General features: G+C 44.8%; 1 protein-coding gene across 2 annotated transcripts; it reads right to left on the bottom strand.

Annotated features, from left to right (window-relative positions):
• Positions 1–7536: 7536 nt before the first annotated feature.
• Positions 7537–16679, bottom strand: TMEM174 (transmembrane protein 174). Of its 2 annotated transcripts, XM_063319404.1 has the most exons (3): positions 16169–16679; positions 9518–10169; positions 7537–8549 (listed from the first exon to the last, which is right to left on the bottom strand). In XM_063319404.1, the coding sequence occupies exons 1-3, from the start codon at positions 16524–16526 to the stop codon at positions 8447–8449; spliced, it is 1113 nt and encodes a 370-aa protein (XP_063175474.1). In that variant the 5' UTR covers positions 16527–16679; the 3' UTR covers positions 7537–8446. The 2 variants fall into 2 exon arrangements, with proteins under 2 accessions (XP_063175474.1, XP_063175473.1); XM_063319403.1 differs by lacking the exon at positions 16169–16679 and having other exon boundaries at positions 9518–12142.
• Positions 16680–16935: the final 256 nt, after the last annotated feature.

Genomic DNA, 16935 nt, shown 5'->3' with positions numbered 1-16935 from the left:
ACAAGTGAATTATTATCCAGTTAGATCACAAGCCCAGCTTTGATTATGAAGGCATGTTTATTCACATTAAGGTTTCATTATTTGTTTGGAAGCAGGGGCACAGTTTTGCAGCTCATTTTGATTTTTTTTTTTTTTTTTACTAAACAGATGGAGGAGAGTTTGTTTTCTGTGAAAATAACAGAAAGGTAACATAAAATACTTGAATGTGTAACGTAAAACTAAAACATTTTAGTAAGCTACCCTGTGGGTCACAACCTCCTGGTCTGTATGGCTAAGTAAACATTAAAGATTAACACATTTGTTGCTTGATTTTGATTAGCCATCAATATTAAGTGCAACACACAGAGTGTGGGCTGAGAAGGTAGAGGCATTTAAAACAGGTAGCATAATACGTAAAAGAAGTTAATTCTTTTTCCCCGTGGCCGTTACCTGGTTCTCTCTTTTCTGCTGTGTTGGGTCTTACTCTCTCTTCTTGACTTTTTCCTACCTTCCATTAAAAGCAAGGCCAAATCCTAACTAATTTTAACATGGAGCTTGAACAATTTATGAAAGGGCTTGTGCAGTTGCCTACCACAGCAGGAGCCGTGCAAATCTTTTCCACTCTGATGCTCCCAGTGCTGCAGTCTCTCATCAATTCCCGAATTAGTCCAGTTCCCACTCACACAGTCCTACAGTAGGTGATTTTAAGCAAGCTATTCTACTATTTTAGTGTGCGTGCTGGGGTTCACGTGTATCTATGTTTGCATACTCTTGTGCTTCGCACATCTAACATTTTTCGAACATAATAGAATTCATTCAGAAATGCGGCTCTAGGAGGAAATCTCAAACAATCCAAGTGTTACTTGGAAGAGTCAATAAATTATTTTTAACTGAACATTGTTTAGGAAAGTGTTCACTTGCATCACTTGGTGGGGTGAAGAGCTCCCCATTTTTTTCCTTCCCCATCACCAATTTGTTATGTTTGCTCTTTTTTTTCCCTGCCTTTCCTTCTCATTATAGAAGTAGCAGAATAGAAGCCATCCTCTGCTGGCATGCTTGCAAATTCCCATTTTTCTATCTATCTTCCCACTTTTCTGGACATTTTTGCCTTTGCCCTGTGGCTTTCTTGAAGCTGGGTGGAATTTGATGTCACTACAGTTAAGGGAAAGATTCGCAGATGCGATTTGAACTGCAGCTTTTTCTCTTTGTTCCTTCTTGTTCTTTCCCTGCATATCCAGGTTTTAACAGGCTGGAAAAAACCCCACAAACACACAAGACGCATTAGACATTTCATACTACTGCCTTTATTCATTTTATCAAGCATTCTGTGCCTCTGCAGATTTGTTAGATACAAATAAAGGCCACATTCAAAGATCTTAAAATACAAGAATAAAGCCTGTATCTGATGTGACTGATTTGTAAAGATGAAGCACGTGCATATTTGCACAGTTTTTAACAGACACAACTGTGCTTATTCTGTCTGGGGAAAAAAGCATGTGGTCGAAAGTCAACACTGATGCAAAGGCGCTCTGTGCCCCTCTGGCAGCACAGAGCAGTCTATGTGTGTCCTGGTCAGTCCCTGTCTGGCCAGCTTGGAGGGCAGGAGGAGCAACCACCTGCGTGTCTGCAAAAGACGAAAAAGATGTGGAGGCTCTATAATAATGCAGAGTGTCGGCACGTCGCAAAACACTCAAGTACCTCTGACTTTGAGGGAAAAATCTGGGCAAGTGGAATATATAAGCCTTATATGTGCAAACAAGGTAAAAATAATATTTAGTTTCCCTTGATGTTTTATCAGGATTAGTAAAACCTCAGTGTTGATGGATTACATAGGCACAAATTTGGAGCTATGTGACTTCACTATTTACAGCAATTTGTTTGGTTTTTTTTCTATGCCTTTCCATGGAAGATTTTGCAGGGAACTGTTGTTTGGTGGTAAAAATCCTATTGTACCTCTACAGTTCTGAAGAGATTAATTTCTGCTGAAGTCTTATTAGTTTATTTTCCTCCCTCCCTTACGATGGCATAAGGGAGGGAGGCCAAGTGATTATCTAAATAATGTGTTTTTTGAAAAAGATAACGAAAGAGTTATCATGACGCATGTGCTGCGACAACTGCTGTCCTGCTCTACATAAATGCGGAAGGTGGCATGTTAAATGGTGAAAAATAAATGATGACAAACAAAACCAGCAAAGAGGTACAAACTGCAGCCTTCTCAAGCTGCCAGCTTTTGCCAGGCCTCTGTGTGAGGCAAGGCTTGTGAGACGACCACTGCAATGTGTGGCAGATGCCCAGGGACACGAGGCTGTGACAAGCCAATGCTGCCCTGAATGCCGGTGTGGCCTGGGTTTGGGCTCCAGAGCAGCAGAAAAAGAAGAAGGGCACCCCAAGTGGTGTCCATTAGCACGGAAGCTCCAGCCAGTTTCAAGGCTAGAAGTTTAAAATGCACACCTATTCCTTTTTTGGCGGTCACCGACTCGGACTGCATTATTGTTCATTATTTCCATAGGTATGTCTTCAGGCTGACAAAGCCTGAGGCTTTACCTTAAAGCTAACCTCTTGATAGTACCCACTGAACTGTAGGTAAAGAGGAAGCTGCACCTACGCAAAACATGAAAATATCAGGCCATCTACCCAGGGCTGTCAAATAGCATGCCCTGTTCCCTAGGTAGCAAGCACAGTGTCTTTCGTACAGACTGGTGATTCACCTGCAAAAATAAACAAAAAGCATCCACTGCCTTTTAAAAAAAATCTGACACAATATAACCTAAACAGGGGAGCAATAATCTCATCGTCGGATCTTGTAAAAGATGTACAGCAGCTACTCTGCTACAGCATGTCCCATGGTGTTTGTTAAACGTGTGTGTAGCTGCAATCAATTGCTCATTAGAGTTGCCACACATGGCACAGATACAAGCAAACACGGCATTACTGATTTCCCCTTGACCCTGTGCTGTTACCACACATGGCGTGAAGTTCAGGAAGGCATTTTCTGACAGATCACATGAGCTAGGGAGCCATTTTTGACTGTTTCCTATGGAAAAACTCCTCCATCATTTTGCAAACATTGTTCAGGAGGACACAAGCCTGCTACATCTCACAATTAGACTTCACATGTGACACACAATTAGACACACAACACTGTGTCTCGAGACCTCTCAAAGTAACCTCTGTCAGTACTGGGAGAGGTTCTCTCATGAGTTCCCTGGGGTCAGGAAGCTGAAGCAAGCCTCTCATGAAGGTCCACATGCGTCTGCTCCACTATGTGCAATTCCTGCAGCTGCTTGCAAGTCACCCCATGCCTGGAGGGCAATGAGAGCGTCTAAATCAGGCACTTTTGAAGATTCTCTCCCTGCAGTCCCCAGTTGCTCTGCAAGGCTTTGCATCACATCACAGGCAGGAGCTGAATAATATCTATTGGATGAAGCTGAACCAGAATGACAGAATCACAGAAGGGTTGGAAGGGACCTTTGTAGATCGTCTAGTCCAACCCTCCTGCCAGAGCGTGTTCATCTAGAGCAGGTTGCACAGGAATGCATCCAGGGGGGTTTTGAATGTCTCCAGAGAAGGAGACTCCACCACCTCCCTGGGCAGCCTGTTCCAATGCTCTGTCACTCTCAAAGTAAAGAAGTTTTTCCTCATGTTGAGACGGAATTTCCTGTGTTGCAGTTTGTGCGCATTGCCCCTTCTCCCGTCACTGGGCACCACTGAAAAGATTCTGGACCCATCCTCTTGACACTCACCCTTTAGGTACTTATAAGCATCGATGAGATCCCCCCCTTTCAGTCTTCTCTTCTCCAGGCTATACAGACTCAGGTCTCTCAGCCTTTCCTCATAAAAGTGATGCTCCTGTCCCTTGATCACCTTTATAGCCCTCCACTGGACTCTCTCCAGTAGTTCCCTGTCTTTCTTGAACTGCGGGGCCCAGAAGTGGACACAGAAAATACACCCTAGGAGAACAACTTGTGTATTTCAATGTGTGATTGACATTCAGTCCGCAGGACCAAGTCTGCTATAAACCTCTCCGACACACGGTGGATGTGGACACAGGGCTCTCCACACCTGCTCTTTCACTTGGCGGACCCGCTCCTGCTGAGCAGCGCTAACGCAGGCTCAGCCCCCGAGATCCCACCTGGCTGTGGCGCAGGCTTCTCCGCCAGACACCCTGGTGCACACTTGCGGATGGAGCGTCCATAGCCACGTTCAGCACGTCCTGCTGATGCCTATTCGCTCTGACAGCTGAAGTGGAGCCAATGATGATACTTGCAGCAGGCACGGGTTATCTTACGCGCTGCATCCAAACAGCATGCCCTGCTTCTTCCCAGATGACCCTTGGACTCCCCCCTGCTCCTCCACGGAGAGAGAAGTCCCTCCCGTTCAGTCACAGGGGTGAGGAGGAGGAGGAGGAGGAGGAAGGAGCGTGTGAGCGCACGGCGCACTGCCTCCCCCCGCGCTGAAGAGCTTCCCGGCGTCCCCTCCTCCTGGGGATACTCAGGCCCCCGGCGGGTTTTCCGACACGGGTTTGTTTTGGTTTTTTTCCCCCTTAAACAAGCCAAATCTCAGTTGGCTGGGAGCTCAGAGTACTTTTTAATGGCACCTTTATCATTCGCCGGGGCGGGGGCAGTGGGGACGGCGACGGGGACGGGGCGGTCGCCCCGGTCCCGTCCCCGCCGCCCCCGCCAGCCGCTTCGGGACACTGGGGCGTCCCCTGGCGTCCCTCTCTGGAAAAGAACGAGCCCTGCTTCCAGGTTAATTTGTTTATTTATTTATTCCCCCCGCCTTCGGAAGATTTCAGCAGGACAACTTTGGAAACACCCGCTTTCCGCTTGGGTAGGCGTGCGCAGGCGCTCCCACTGGAGCATCAGCGGCAGAAAAGGGGTACCCTCTCGTGAAATTAGGCTTTTCTGACAAAGCGCTGTCAGGCCAAAGCGAAGCAAACCTTGGCTCATATGTTCCTGCACTTCCTCACAGGTACAACAGCACGCATGTTAAAAAACAGACAACAGATTGGGATTTTATCCAAGAAGGAATTCACACGCCGCAGCTGCATTTGGCACGTGGCATTTGGCGTTTGGAAATAGCTCCTTGGTCTTAGGGCAGCTCTGCGCAGAATTTTTACTGCAATGAACAGATCGTGCTCAGCTTTGTGTCGACAGACATGTCTCTCTAGCGATTTCACATGTTAATCAGTTTATGGCCAAAATCTTACAAATGGAGTCATATCACGAAAAAATCCCAACAGCCCATTCCATGTCACATAACTGAATACTCACATACAAGATTCTGTCGCTAGGGCCAGAATTTGAGACGCATCTAACTATAATAAAGCATCATTCTGCAGGTCTGAAGTAGCATTGCAGGCAATGTGTGAGAAGGTAAATATGCTTAAAGGTCACTAGTTTAAATGAAAAGCAGATTGAGCAAAATCTCAAATACAATCTTGCAGGTGCTCTGGGGAGTTAAATCAGTATAATCTAGCAGAGCTGTGTCAGTTCACCTTGCCTGAAGGTCTGGCCAAGCAGGTTTGTTCTTTCACTCATCATAGGGCAGAAAGACATCATAATGGTGAGAGGTGAATTCACATGACAGTTATATCACTGAGGATACAGTAGTGAAAGCAAAAAAAAAGTTAAAATAGAAAAAAGGATGACAGTAGAAGGTGGAAGGAAGAGGAGGAAGAAAAGCCTTCACAGAATGTTGCTCTATTCTTAAAAACAATAATCAGCAATCAGTACAGCAAGTAAATGTTGTCAGACTGGAGCTTCTCAAATATCTGTGCAGCATGAAAAGACTCCTACAGATTTCGGGCAGAATTCATCTGACAGGTCAAAATCATTTTAGTATGCAGTTATTTGAATTTATTTATTCAGCCTTCTCTCTAAAAAGAAACCCAGGGGTCTTTCAATGAACTTGGTGTCTACAGCAGTAAACTTTAAAACCAGTATGGAGTCCATAGTGCAACCTTCTGGATTTCTCATATTTGCTCTGACAGTATGATTTCATGTCATCAAAGTAAAGCTATGATTACCCCATGAAACGTGCTTATGCCGCGTATTTGGGGGGAAAAAAAGAGCAGCAGCAAAAGCCTGTGGTTTCTGTCTGAATGAGTTTTCTTGCTGTGGGGGAGGGTGATCGAGTAGAAATTTTGACCCTGGTCCTGCAATTGGATCCATCAAGCCTGACCTCTGTGCTCCTGCAGTGCTTGCTGGAGTCAGCAGAACTACGTGCTAAGTGCAGGGATCTGTCCATGTGGAACTAACTGGGTGTTTGGGACCTTCCAGTTTCCTGCTGTGGAGGGAGGACGAGTTCACCTCCATGTAAATTCTGGAAGAGGAGCAAGAGATTTCCATAAGATAACCTTGCATTTATTTTTAGACCTTCTATTCTCTCACTCAATCCCGTAGAGATCATGCCGAACACAGAGTGCCTGCCTTTCTCCAACACATGCCTACCTGCTAACACCAGGGCATCGCTGCTGAAAATCGGCGTGACCCATATTTCTCTAGTGAGAAAAACCTTTCACATAGTTCATAGTCACTGTCCGGTCGCTGCTGCTGCAGTTGCTAATCCACCTTCGAGTTGATTTAAATGTTGTGTCCCAAATACGGCCTCTGTCAGTGTCATGCCCATTCCTGTGGAGCAGAGTGGTTGTCTTGTGCCCCTCCAAAAATGCTGTATGTCTTGGCACCCTCTAAGTATACAGGACAGGCAGGCTGGTGCACATGTGCAGCTCTAGGCAACTAGACAATGTTCTGAATGCACCTCTCCATCCAGAGCTATGTCTTCTGATTGCCAGCGAGGCTGCATGGACACTCGGTGACTTCCAGCTTGCCAGGTACATCCCGTACTCCCCGCCTGTGCTCAACACCAGCCTTCTCCAGCCCTCAGGAATCAGATCAATGAGATCAATCACAGATCGATGACAACTGGCAGGAGCTGAGACAGCTGTGCTGGCAAGTAAGAGGAAGTTCATACATTCCATAACGGATGCTTACTTTTAGCTGTGCTATTCCTGGCCAGGTGACTGACCTGCAAGGCACACCAGCATCACACCACTGGGTTACTTTGAATGATGACTATTGCGCTCTAGATCATTTTGGGTGGTGCCTGCCCCAGCAGTTGTGGGCTGAGAACAGTTTTTGGCTTGAGCTTTTTGAGGAAGATAGGCAAAACTGATGGGATCCTGCATGGGGAGATCCTGACTTGTCCAGCTGTGTGAGGGCACTTCTAGGCATGCTCAAAAGCAGAACTTGAAGCGTATGGGGAAACACAAAATAAAAATGAAAGGACACAGGGCATTCTCATTGCTCTGGGGTTTAGACAGCTCATGAACAAACCTTTTTGGGACCTCCATTCTGGATTGCAAGATTTCGGAGCTTATGCACCTCATTCTTTGTTACATACAGCTGTAAATCCATTTGTGGATACAATGCCTGGAACCATGTTGATCTTGAAAGTTGAACTTGAACAAGAAAGTTCACTGCAGCCCATAGTTGCCAGGATGCTCTGGGGGAATCTACAGCCTGGATTGTGTCCCTAGGACCCACATTCGAACAAGAAGGAACCTCAGGAGGAATTCCACACAGCTCTCCCATAGAGTGAGGGTGCAGCAAGGAGAAGCTGTGATCGTTGAATCCTTTAAAACTGGTAGAACCACACACCTCTGTCAAGGCTTCAGAAAGGTGCCATTTTCTTCAACCTAGAACAACAATCTAGTAGTTGTTGAGACAGTGCTTTACATCCCACCAGGTGGGGAAAGGAACCGAATTTGATGTGTGCAGGATCTCTTACAGATCTGTGTAAAAACGGGCAGAGGCCACTATTTGTATTTCCTCTGTTCTGGGATGCTCTGGTTCAAGCAGGGTGCTCCAAAAATGCCTACAGGACTGGGTTGGATGGGTGAACCAAGTATAGGAAGTCTAATCTGTAGACCGGACTTATTAACGAGTGCGCTAGTTTAAGGAATTAGACAGATTCAAGATATTAGAGGCACTTTCATGGATCAGACACTTGCACACTTTTGAAGTTTCCCAAGCAATCAAGAGGGAAAATATACCAAGAATAAATCAAGTGTTTTCTAATGATGCTGAATGTCCAGGAGCAATCACGAGCTTCCACAAACGTCTTGTGCATTCGCAGTTCACACTGGTTTCAGCAAGTCTGAAAATCAGGCTTCTTGTTGGGGAACTCTAATATGGATTTAGATCCTTGAGTTTAACAGTTTTTCTATTAATCATTTTGCTATTAAATAATTAATAGCTCTGGTATTAAATTGCATAGCAAAGGGCTAATGAATTTTGAGGGAGAAAAAGAAGGGATTGGCTAAATATCTTCAGTGATACTGAACTGTGTATCAGTACCAAGATCTTGCTCACACTTGCCGGTCATGCAAGTGTTTAAAGAAAGGATTCTGGGGGATTGAAAAGCTGACATCTCTCAGAATTGTTGTCTGTCGTGCATGGTTATTTTATGAAGACAGCGGGTATATTTCCTCATAACGTGGAGGTGACAAGTCATGACAGGGGTGGTCTTCTTGCAGTTCTTCTGGCACATCAGAACTGTCCTCTGACCTGAAAACAGGAAGAGGAGCAGGTGCAAAAAGAATTTAGCAAACACAAATCATGCAAGTAACCTCAGTGCTGTGTCCTGTCAGCCTTATCTGGGCAAAGCACCTCCTGACTTCTTGAGAAAATGCTATAAGATGAAGTTTTACTGTGATTCAACCATTTGTTGTGTTCCTTTCATGAAGTATAAAAGTGTCAGGAGGTGACCTTTGCTTTCATGCTGCCTATGCCTGTCACGTATATTGCTGAGGACAATGGGTTGGACAGCAGTTTTTCAAACAGACATTGGTAAATGAACTCAAAGTGACTTGGGTTCTAGGAAGGATATAATTCTGATCAATTCCTATGATTAGAATATTTTCCCTTAGAGGAAAGAACTATATAAAATTATTTAGTGTCTGAATAAAGCGGTTTCATACTGCTCTGTAATATCAGCGATCTTGTTTATGCCCCAAAACTAGGAAAAGAGTGAGGGCTGGAAGGTTGCTACAGTGGGAGAGAAGCGTGTTGTGACCCGGCGTAATGGCGAGGGAGAGCATCTGGTACCAAACTGATTCTTGCATTGTTGTAAAAATGCTGCTTGTGCGCTGACTCATGTGCTGTGATTGTGTTTGAGTGGAAGCCTCTGGCTGTACATGTAATAACGTTCTGGTAACAGTCTAAAGTTAGTAAGATAAGCATAAAAAACCCCATGGGCAGGAGCATATATACTAATATCTTCAAAAACAACAAGGGATTTAGTAGACTGAAAATTGAAAGGGACTTGTAAGTGAATTTAATTTGGATAAAAATACTTTCCAGAAAAAGTACGTCTCCATAGTCTTTACTCAAGAAACAGTCCTAACAAAGAAAAAAAAATGTCTGAAGAAGGATAACACCCTGGACTAGCTTTTGTTTCCTTTGAAACCATACATAGCACTTAAAATACTCAGAAGCCTGTGTCCAGACACACTAAGGCATTTCAGAAGGTGTACCTCTGATTCCTGGTATTCTCTGCAGCATAAGTAGCGTAGTTCTCGTCTCCGGCAAAAGCCGGGTTATCCAGGGTGTAGGCAGGGCAGAAGTGAGCAGAGGCTGGGGTGGGAATTGGCGAGGCGCTGGAGGAAACGGCACCGCAGCAGCTGAGCACCGGGTGAAGGTAGCCGGGACTCACGGCCATGCCTTCCTGGGCTGGGTAGGGCGGAGGGATGTACTGTACCACTGTGGCGCCGTGGAAAGTTATAGGCTGGTTAATGCCGGTGAAGACAAAGGACTGTCCACTTGCCGTCTGGTCGAGGTCTGACGTATTTTCCTCTCTTTCTTTACAGGGCTTGCATGTAAGCATGTTAAATTTACAGACAGCAATCAGAATAAAAGTCACCCCCACAGACAGTAGAATAGGCCCTAATAACTGAGTCCACTCCAGGTGAGTAATGCCGTCGTATTTTATCCATCCCATCACGGTGAACGTGATCCCCACCAGTCCCAAGAACACACCTGAAAAGAGCAAAGTGGCGCCGGCTTTATCCCCATCTGACACCAGGACATCGGATCTGTTTGGCTGGTAAGGAGTGACAGAAAAGACATTCAAAGAGAAATCTTCTACGTTGCTGTTGTTCTGCTCCATTACTGAGTATAACGTGTCTTCTGCCTCAAGAGAAAGGGGGCTTGTCAGGGAGTTGGCAGAGCATTTAAAGTCGAAGGTTCAGGTTAGTTATACAAGAACTTTGTGTGTGTATGGTTAACAGGGTGCATCATGTGAAAGAATAAACTTTGCTTAGAAGAATAAAGGTCTGGGAAGTGAAGCCTGAAGCGATCACTAAAGACTTCTTGAATTACCACCATCGCTTCCGAAATGGCTTCACCCTTGCATGGCTCCTTATCTCTTTGTTTGTCGTCGTCTTTAATTTGGCACCCACTGCTACTTCCTCGCGGTGCCCATGCCAGATGGGAGAGAAAGGAAGCTGCAGCCACCGCGGCTTTTGCTAGGCTCCCTGCCAGCTGATGCATCCGACATATGGACAGCATACGTTTAGTCAACAGCAGTGCGGCGACCCTCGCTCCGCCTGGGCCACCACTCCAGCAACCCAGATCTGCAGGAAAATGCGTGGCCATTGCCAGGACCTCTTTGCAGAACTCCAAAGCGTGACATTTATAGCCACACCTGGATCTCTGTTGCAGCTCGGTTCTGCAGTCCAGAGCTTCCGTGGGTTAAAAAATATCAAAGTAGGCTTTCTGATATTTTGCCAAGGGGGTGGGTGGGAGGGTAAGCGGCAACAGGGTGGTGAGTGCTGAACAGCCTGGGAGAGCTGCTGGTTGTGGGAGAAAAGTTTTTTCAAGCCAGCCAAAGCTTTCCAGCTGTTTGAAGGTAGCATAATTGCTCTGTAATTTCCCCTTAATTGTGGACATTTTTTGTTGTGGGAACTCCACCCCTTCCTCAAAGTTTATACTGAATAAAGCCCACATATGCTGAAAAGCACACCACTGCAGGAATGAGAAAGCATCTCCTGTTACGTTAAACCTGGCAAAGGGAGTGATCTTATCCTGTACTCAAAAGTACCTAGAATATTTTTTTTTACATCACAATGAATTGTTCTGTTGAACCTATGCCCCATATATTTAACAGATTAATTGAATATTGAGATTTTCTGTTTCCTAACAGTTTCAGACTAAAGTAATTGCCGTCGGAGGGTTCTGGTAGAACGTCTTTGTAGAATTCCTTAAGGAGGAAAAATCTACAGCTACTGGATCTGTTTTGACGAGCATGGCAGGGGAGTACACACCGGACAGAGATTACTCCTCAAGTGGTAGAACACACAATGCTAATTCCTGCCACCAGCAGCTCTGGGGAAGCCAGCTTATCCTGAGATTTATAAGATTAAAATAGCACTAGAACTAGAAATCTTGCCTTTCAGACTGCTTCTTCAAAATCAGTAAAGTGCCTTCAGTCTACTATACATTCATATCGCGCAGCGTGACAGCAGCTCACTTCTGAAAGGGGCTGCTCACCAAGTTTGGTGTCTTCAGAACTGATGCTGAATGCAATTGCACATGTGTCTTTCTCATTTGTTAGCAGACAGACCTTGAGGAATATTAGTGCCGGACTCCTTTAAAAAACGTCTGGGAAGTTTACAAAGTTGGTATTATGTCTCTTCTATTACTGAGGGTGCCAACAAATTTCCTGCCAAATACAGTCAGGATCAGCCCTCCCCTCAGTGCCAAGTCCAGCCAGAGCTCTCGGCACCACTTGAGCAAAGCGTTAGGGCTTGCAATGCAGTGGTTTTGTATGATGACAGCTAAATTAAAAAGTGCTGAAATACTAGATAAGCTGTCCTTGTGTTGGTAATTACAGCCAAAACCTAAGTCACCTTTAACCTTATAGTTGGTAAACTTAATGGAATGAACTTCTGTTACTGCTCTCTGCAAGTCAGATTTTTCCATACCATGAATCATTCTTGTCGCTGTTGGCTGAATCTTCCAGGCTTTCCAACATCCTTTTAAAAGCAGTGTAATATCATAATGGCTGTCTAACTAATGGTATATACAGATGTAGTGTCACTTTCCTCCTCTCATTCATTCAAGAACTCTGCAACCGCTATTTGCAACAGGAGATTGTGGTGGAGCACTTCCTCGGTCCTGTGCATGGTCCTTAGATGCTGGCTGGAGTCGGAGTTTTCCAGGTCAGGTGTTGCATCATCCCATGGCTGATGCTCTTTGTCTCTGGCCTAGGACATGACTTCACGGTTGTTGAGCAAGCCCACAGGAGAGCTGGAGAATACAGGTGGTTTCTTCCAAGGCTGCTTGTCACTTGAACTTTGAAAATGGGATGGAAAACACTCTGTTTGGTGCAGTAGGATCTAAATTAAAATTACACCTTTCCCTGTAAAGTGCCCCCTCTTTGTAAGGTGTAATTTCCCCTAAGCCTCACCGCTTTTCTCCCATTATTTCCCCAGACAGTGGCAATGCTGCGATCAGGCAGCTGTCAAGGTCTTAAGAGAGCAGATCGCATTGATTTTTTAAGACCAGTACTCTCCTTCACCAAGTAAGTGTATGTTCTGGGGACTCACTTAAAGATGATGATTTACTAAATGCATCTCCTTTCACCTGGAATTACTCCTAAGCAGTTTTGTGAAACCTAAAGTATCGGTCAGAGTGAGGTTTTCAGAATGTGTGCTGTTTGCAGATCTCGCTACTGTTTTGTCCCCAACCCCTGCAGGGACCTTACCCCTGAACACAAGCACTGCTTCGCTCTCTGTTCCGCTGCATGATTTTCTGTCACCAACGCAGACTTCCCTGCAGCGCTTGCTCCTGGAAGCAGGTTTTCTGTAATGCTCTGCGCCTCCTCAGTTCCCTAACCTGTTTCAAGAGTCATCCTAGTAAACACTCACAGGCCTTCACTTAATGCTTCTCTCCTCTCCTTCTCCTATCATTTTTTACATAGTTGTTCACACTACCAGCCCATTGTAGTGGGGTTTTATTTCCTTCCTTGCCTGTAATATAGTCAGGGACTTAGTCACAGAACATGCAAAAGATCATAGAATCATAGAGTTGCCTAGGTTGTAAGGGACCTTTCAGATCATCAAGTCCAACCATCGACCCAACACTGACAAAAACCATCACTAAACCATATTGCTAAGCACTATTGTCTATATTATCTACCCGTCTTTTGAATACCTCCAGGGACGACAATCCCACCACTTCCCTGGGCAGCCTGTTCCAATGCTTGATAACCCTTTCAGTGTAAAAATTTTTCCTAATATCTAATCTAAACGTCCCCAACAGGCATCCTCCAGATGCTGTGTAAAAGAATATGATACCGTGGTATCACACACTGATTGGCATTAAAAAGAGTAGGTACAAAGTATCACTCCACAACAAAACATTCAATTGTAGGGAGATTAAGGAGCCAATGATTTGACTGAGAGAGGATTTTTCCTAGAGAAAGGCAACTGTATGTGGCATCTTCAGTGGAAAACATGTATTACGTGTGTATGAGCAGTAGCAAAAGAACCACCGTGCATGGGCCTTGCACCCTGGGGCTGTGCACTATTGTGCTGCCAGCCTCAAAGCGTAAATAAGCTGCAAGGAGCAGGTTCAGCCAGCTGCCCACGCCTGCAAGGGAGGTTTGATAGGCTCCCAGGGAATGCTGTCTTGTCAGCAGGCATGCCAAACTGCGGGTATTTCCATACCTAACTATCCACATACATGCGCGTGTGAGAGGGAGGAGTACAGATCTAGATGAAGGCTGACATGTTCGCTGCAGAATCGTGGAGGTATTGGGGAAAAATGTTTGCCTGGACACAGAAATGTCCCATAGCCATGACTCTGGAGAGGCAGAATGGAAAAGGGACAGATGGATACACCACTACCAGCCACAGAGAGCAAGGATGGGGTGATCCAGCAAGTGCTGCTATCCTAAAAACACAGCATCCATGCAGACATCTGTGCAACCTCGGCTTTTCAGATGAGTTAGCTTTCCACCTTTTTTTTTAGTTGCTGTTGATGCAGGGAGACTTCTCCTAGAGAAGCGGCATCCATTTATTCATGAATCCTTCTCATATCCAAAGGATTGCAGTGTTGCAGTTAGAAGCAGAGCAATGTCAGTGCAGGCAGCAAGGAAGAGAGGCCTTAACTTCTCTTACAGAGGATAAGCAATCCTTACCTCCCACTCCGCCTGTTTAAGTAAGTGTGAATCAGTAACCAACTTGATTTGCTCCCTAGCATTTACATGTCAAGCACTTAAGCTAGCCTTAGGGCAGAAAGGGGGTTATAGCACCATTAGTGTGACAGTAAAGTATCTCACTTCCTCAATAAAAATGCTATTCTGTATTATTTTAAGCTACTTTTATAGTTTTACGAGGTGTTGCTTCCTTTCTAATACAGACATTACACCCCTACTCCCCACATGAAAAATTCCTCCCACTAATGGTATTCACCCAGGGGTAGCCTTCAGTGGTGGAGGCAGAACTGCTAGCCTCTTACATTTTCTCACCTTGCTGAAGCAGACTGCAGCAACACAGTAAGCTAATACTGTTGCCCTGGCTGTGCTGGTGCTCCCTGTGCTGAGCAGGTGATGGAGGTGCACCCAGCACATCCATCAAGTCTTCGAGGAATGATTCTCCAAGTCAAAAGCATAAGACGCTAACACAGCTGTACAGCTGTGTACAGTATAATTTTAAAAGCATCTTTTTAAAATTATACAGAGAGAAATTCTGCTTTCAATCCTTGTTTTCAGAGGTAAGTACCACCTACCCTTCCCAGGAAATTCAGGTGCTGACTCCGAAGAGTCAGGTCAGCAGCTTTCTAAAGCATACTTTCTGTGAAGACTGCTTTTTTAGAAATAGAGGGGTCCACAATGGAGGCTCTGCAGTAGAAGATCAAAACCTTGGAGAAAAACAAGACGATCATGTTTCAATTCCAGAGGACTCAGCTCAGAGTCAACATACTCTACTTGATTTGTCTAGTCTCTTGAGTACATCTTGGGAACAGCTGATTGAGCAAATTGCAGGCAGCACAAAAGGTTAATACCTTTACAGTTAGCAATCAGATGTGACTGCGTTTCTTTTATTTTTAAAAAGATGGTGACATATTTCAAGGTGTATTTGTTTAAACGTTTTTTGATGTTTAACCTTTTCAGCAAATGAATGTTCATTTGTAATTCAAACAACAGAACAAAACCAACATCGGTCTTTGTTTCCATGGAATCTTTTAGGTAAAACACCCCAGCTTCTGTATTTGCTATATAACAGCATGACAAGGACAGAGAGAGAGGCAAGCTCCTTTGACATGTGCAAGGCTTTCTGTGCAGGGCAGTGGGCACCCCTGTTAAAAATCAGGTTAGAAACAAAAGCTTTAAAAAAAAATCAAAACGATGGTAAACCATATCTTGGATTACAGAAGGCATTCAAGGAACAGCATCCCTGAAAAACTCACTAGGTAAAAAAACATTTGAGAAAAAAGAGGACAAAATGCCTGCTGGCTTTCGTAGATCCCCCTTCTTCATACAGACATATCCCATGGCTGAGTCATGCCAGTTTAATCAGCTCCCACATACTAAATCCCTCTCTGTGCTGTGTTTGCTCATTACTCTGCATGCGTAAGCCCCTCAGCTGTATTGCTGGCTAAATATACTTCCCTCCCTGGCTGGTTTGTTTTTGCGTGGCTGCACAAAGAGCTGCCCTAGCACAACTGAGGGAACAACGCAGAGATGGACTAGATGGCCAGATGCAGGGGGTTCTGAACATCTCTCTAAAAGAACTCCGCAGGTGAGAGGCATCTTTCTACAAAGATGACACAAGGCAAACACCTTTCCCTAGGCACAGGAGGGAACTCAAGTTCTCAATTCAAAGCTTGGCACTCTGTTACAGCCAGGTTCCCTGAAATTCAGCATGGGAAAAGACAAGCTGAGGTGTAGCTGAGGTCCCAGAGCACACCGGTGTTGAGACTCAGCTGAACAAGAGAGAGATCGCTCTTGAGGGATGTTTTAATGCTGGCAAGTTCACCACGCTGAAACAAACCCAGACGGTAGCTCTGCCACCTTCTGCTTCTGGGCACAGAATCAGGTCTGTTTTTCTCAAACAGGGTTCAGAGCAAGTTGTAAAGCATCAAAGGTCACCAGCAACTCAGCTCCTGCTAAATATCCTTACCTACTACAAGCAGATCCTTCAGTTCAGGAATGGGTGCAAACATTTGCAAAACAGAGCTAGAACCTGTTGTCAGTCCATCCTGAAGGCAGGCAGCTGGCACTAACTTACAGGGGCTGCAGAGGGACACAGGAGCTAAGAGGGCTCTACTTTTGAAGAGTCTGTCAAGCGCTGTGTCAGTTAAAAACATCTGTGTCATGTGTTTCCATGAAATAGCCTCTCTTGCATTTGCTGATAAGTAACATCTGCACCTGGAAGATACCATTGCTGAGCGGGGCTCACTCTGGCAAAATAAGCACTCCTTGTACAAACCACGAATAATGATATATAACAGTAGTATAATCCCCCTGAAATCGGTCATTACCACAGTTAAACTGTTAGCCTATTAACTATCCTCAGTGGTGCCTTAGGGCTCTTAGCCGCTGGCTAAAACTGATTTTCATAGGGATTATACTTACATAAGGACCAGAGAGGGTCTAAATTAAGCTATGGAGTGTTTGTAACCAGGCAGACCAAAAAGTAACCATTTAAGTTCTCCATAACATATTTGGTCCCAATCTTGAACACCCCTATTTGTGATGCTCTCAGAGTACATATAAAGTCAATAACTTTGCAAACAGCTATTTTCCACAAAGTCATACAAAAATAGAAAAAAAACACTTCCTAATTATTTCTTTTTTGAAGCTCCAAACAGATTTAATTAAAATAAGCAAAGAAGTTGTTCTCTACTTAGTGCCTCCATTATATAAAGAACAACTAAAAATAGAAAC

This window comes from Chroicocephalus ridibundus, chromosome Z (assembly GCF_963924245.1).
Source record: "Chroicocephalus ridibundus chromosome Z, bChrRid1.1, whole genome shotgun sequence".
NCBI classification, from domain to species: domain Eukaryota; kingdom Metazoa; phylum Chordata; class Aves; order Charadriiformes; family Laridae; genus Chroicocephalus; species Chroicocephalus ridibundus.
Note: the sequence above shows the minus strand (reverse complement) of the source record. Positions and strands in the feature narration are given on the sequence as shown.

Coding starts and splice junctions, on each gene's coding strand:
- TMEM174 (XM_063319404.1), bottom strand. CDS start 16,526: ATGACCGATTTCAGGGGGATTATACTACTGTTATATATCATTATTCGT. Junction 10,170..16,168: donor GAAGGATCTGCTTGTAGTAG/GTAAGGATATTT, acceptor CTCTTGAGGCAG/AAGACACGTTATACTCAGTA. Junction 8,550..9,517: donor GAGAATACCAGGAATCAGAG/GTACACCTTCTG, acceptor TCCTGTTTTCAG/GTCAGAGGACAGTTCTGATG.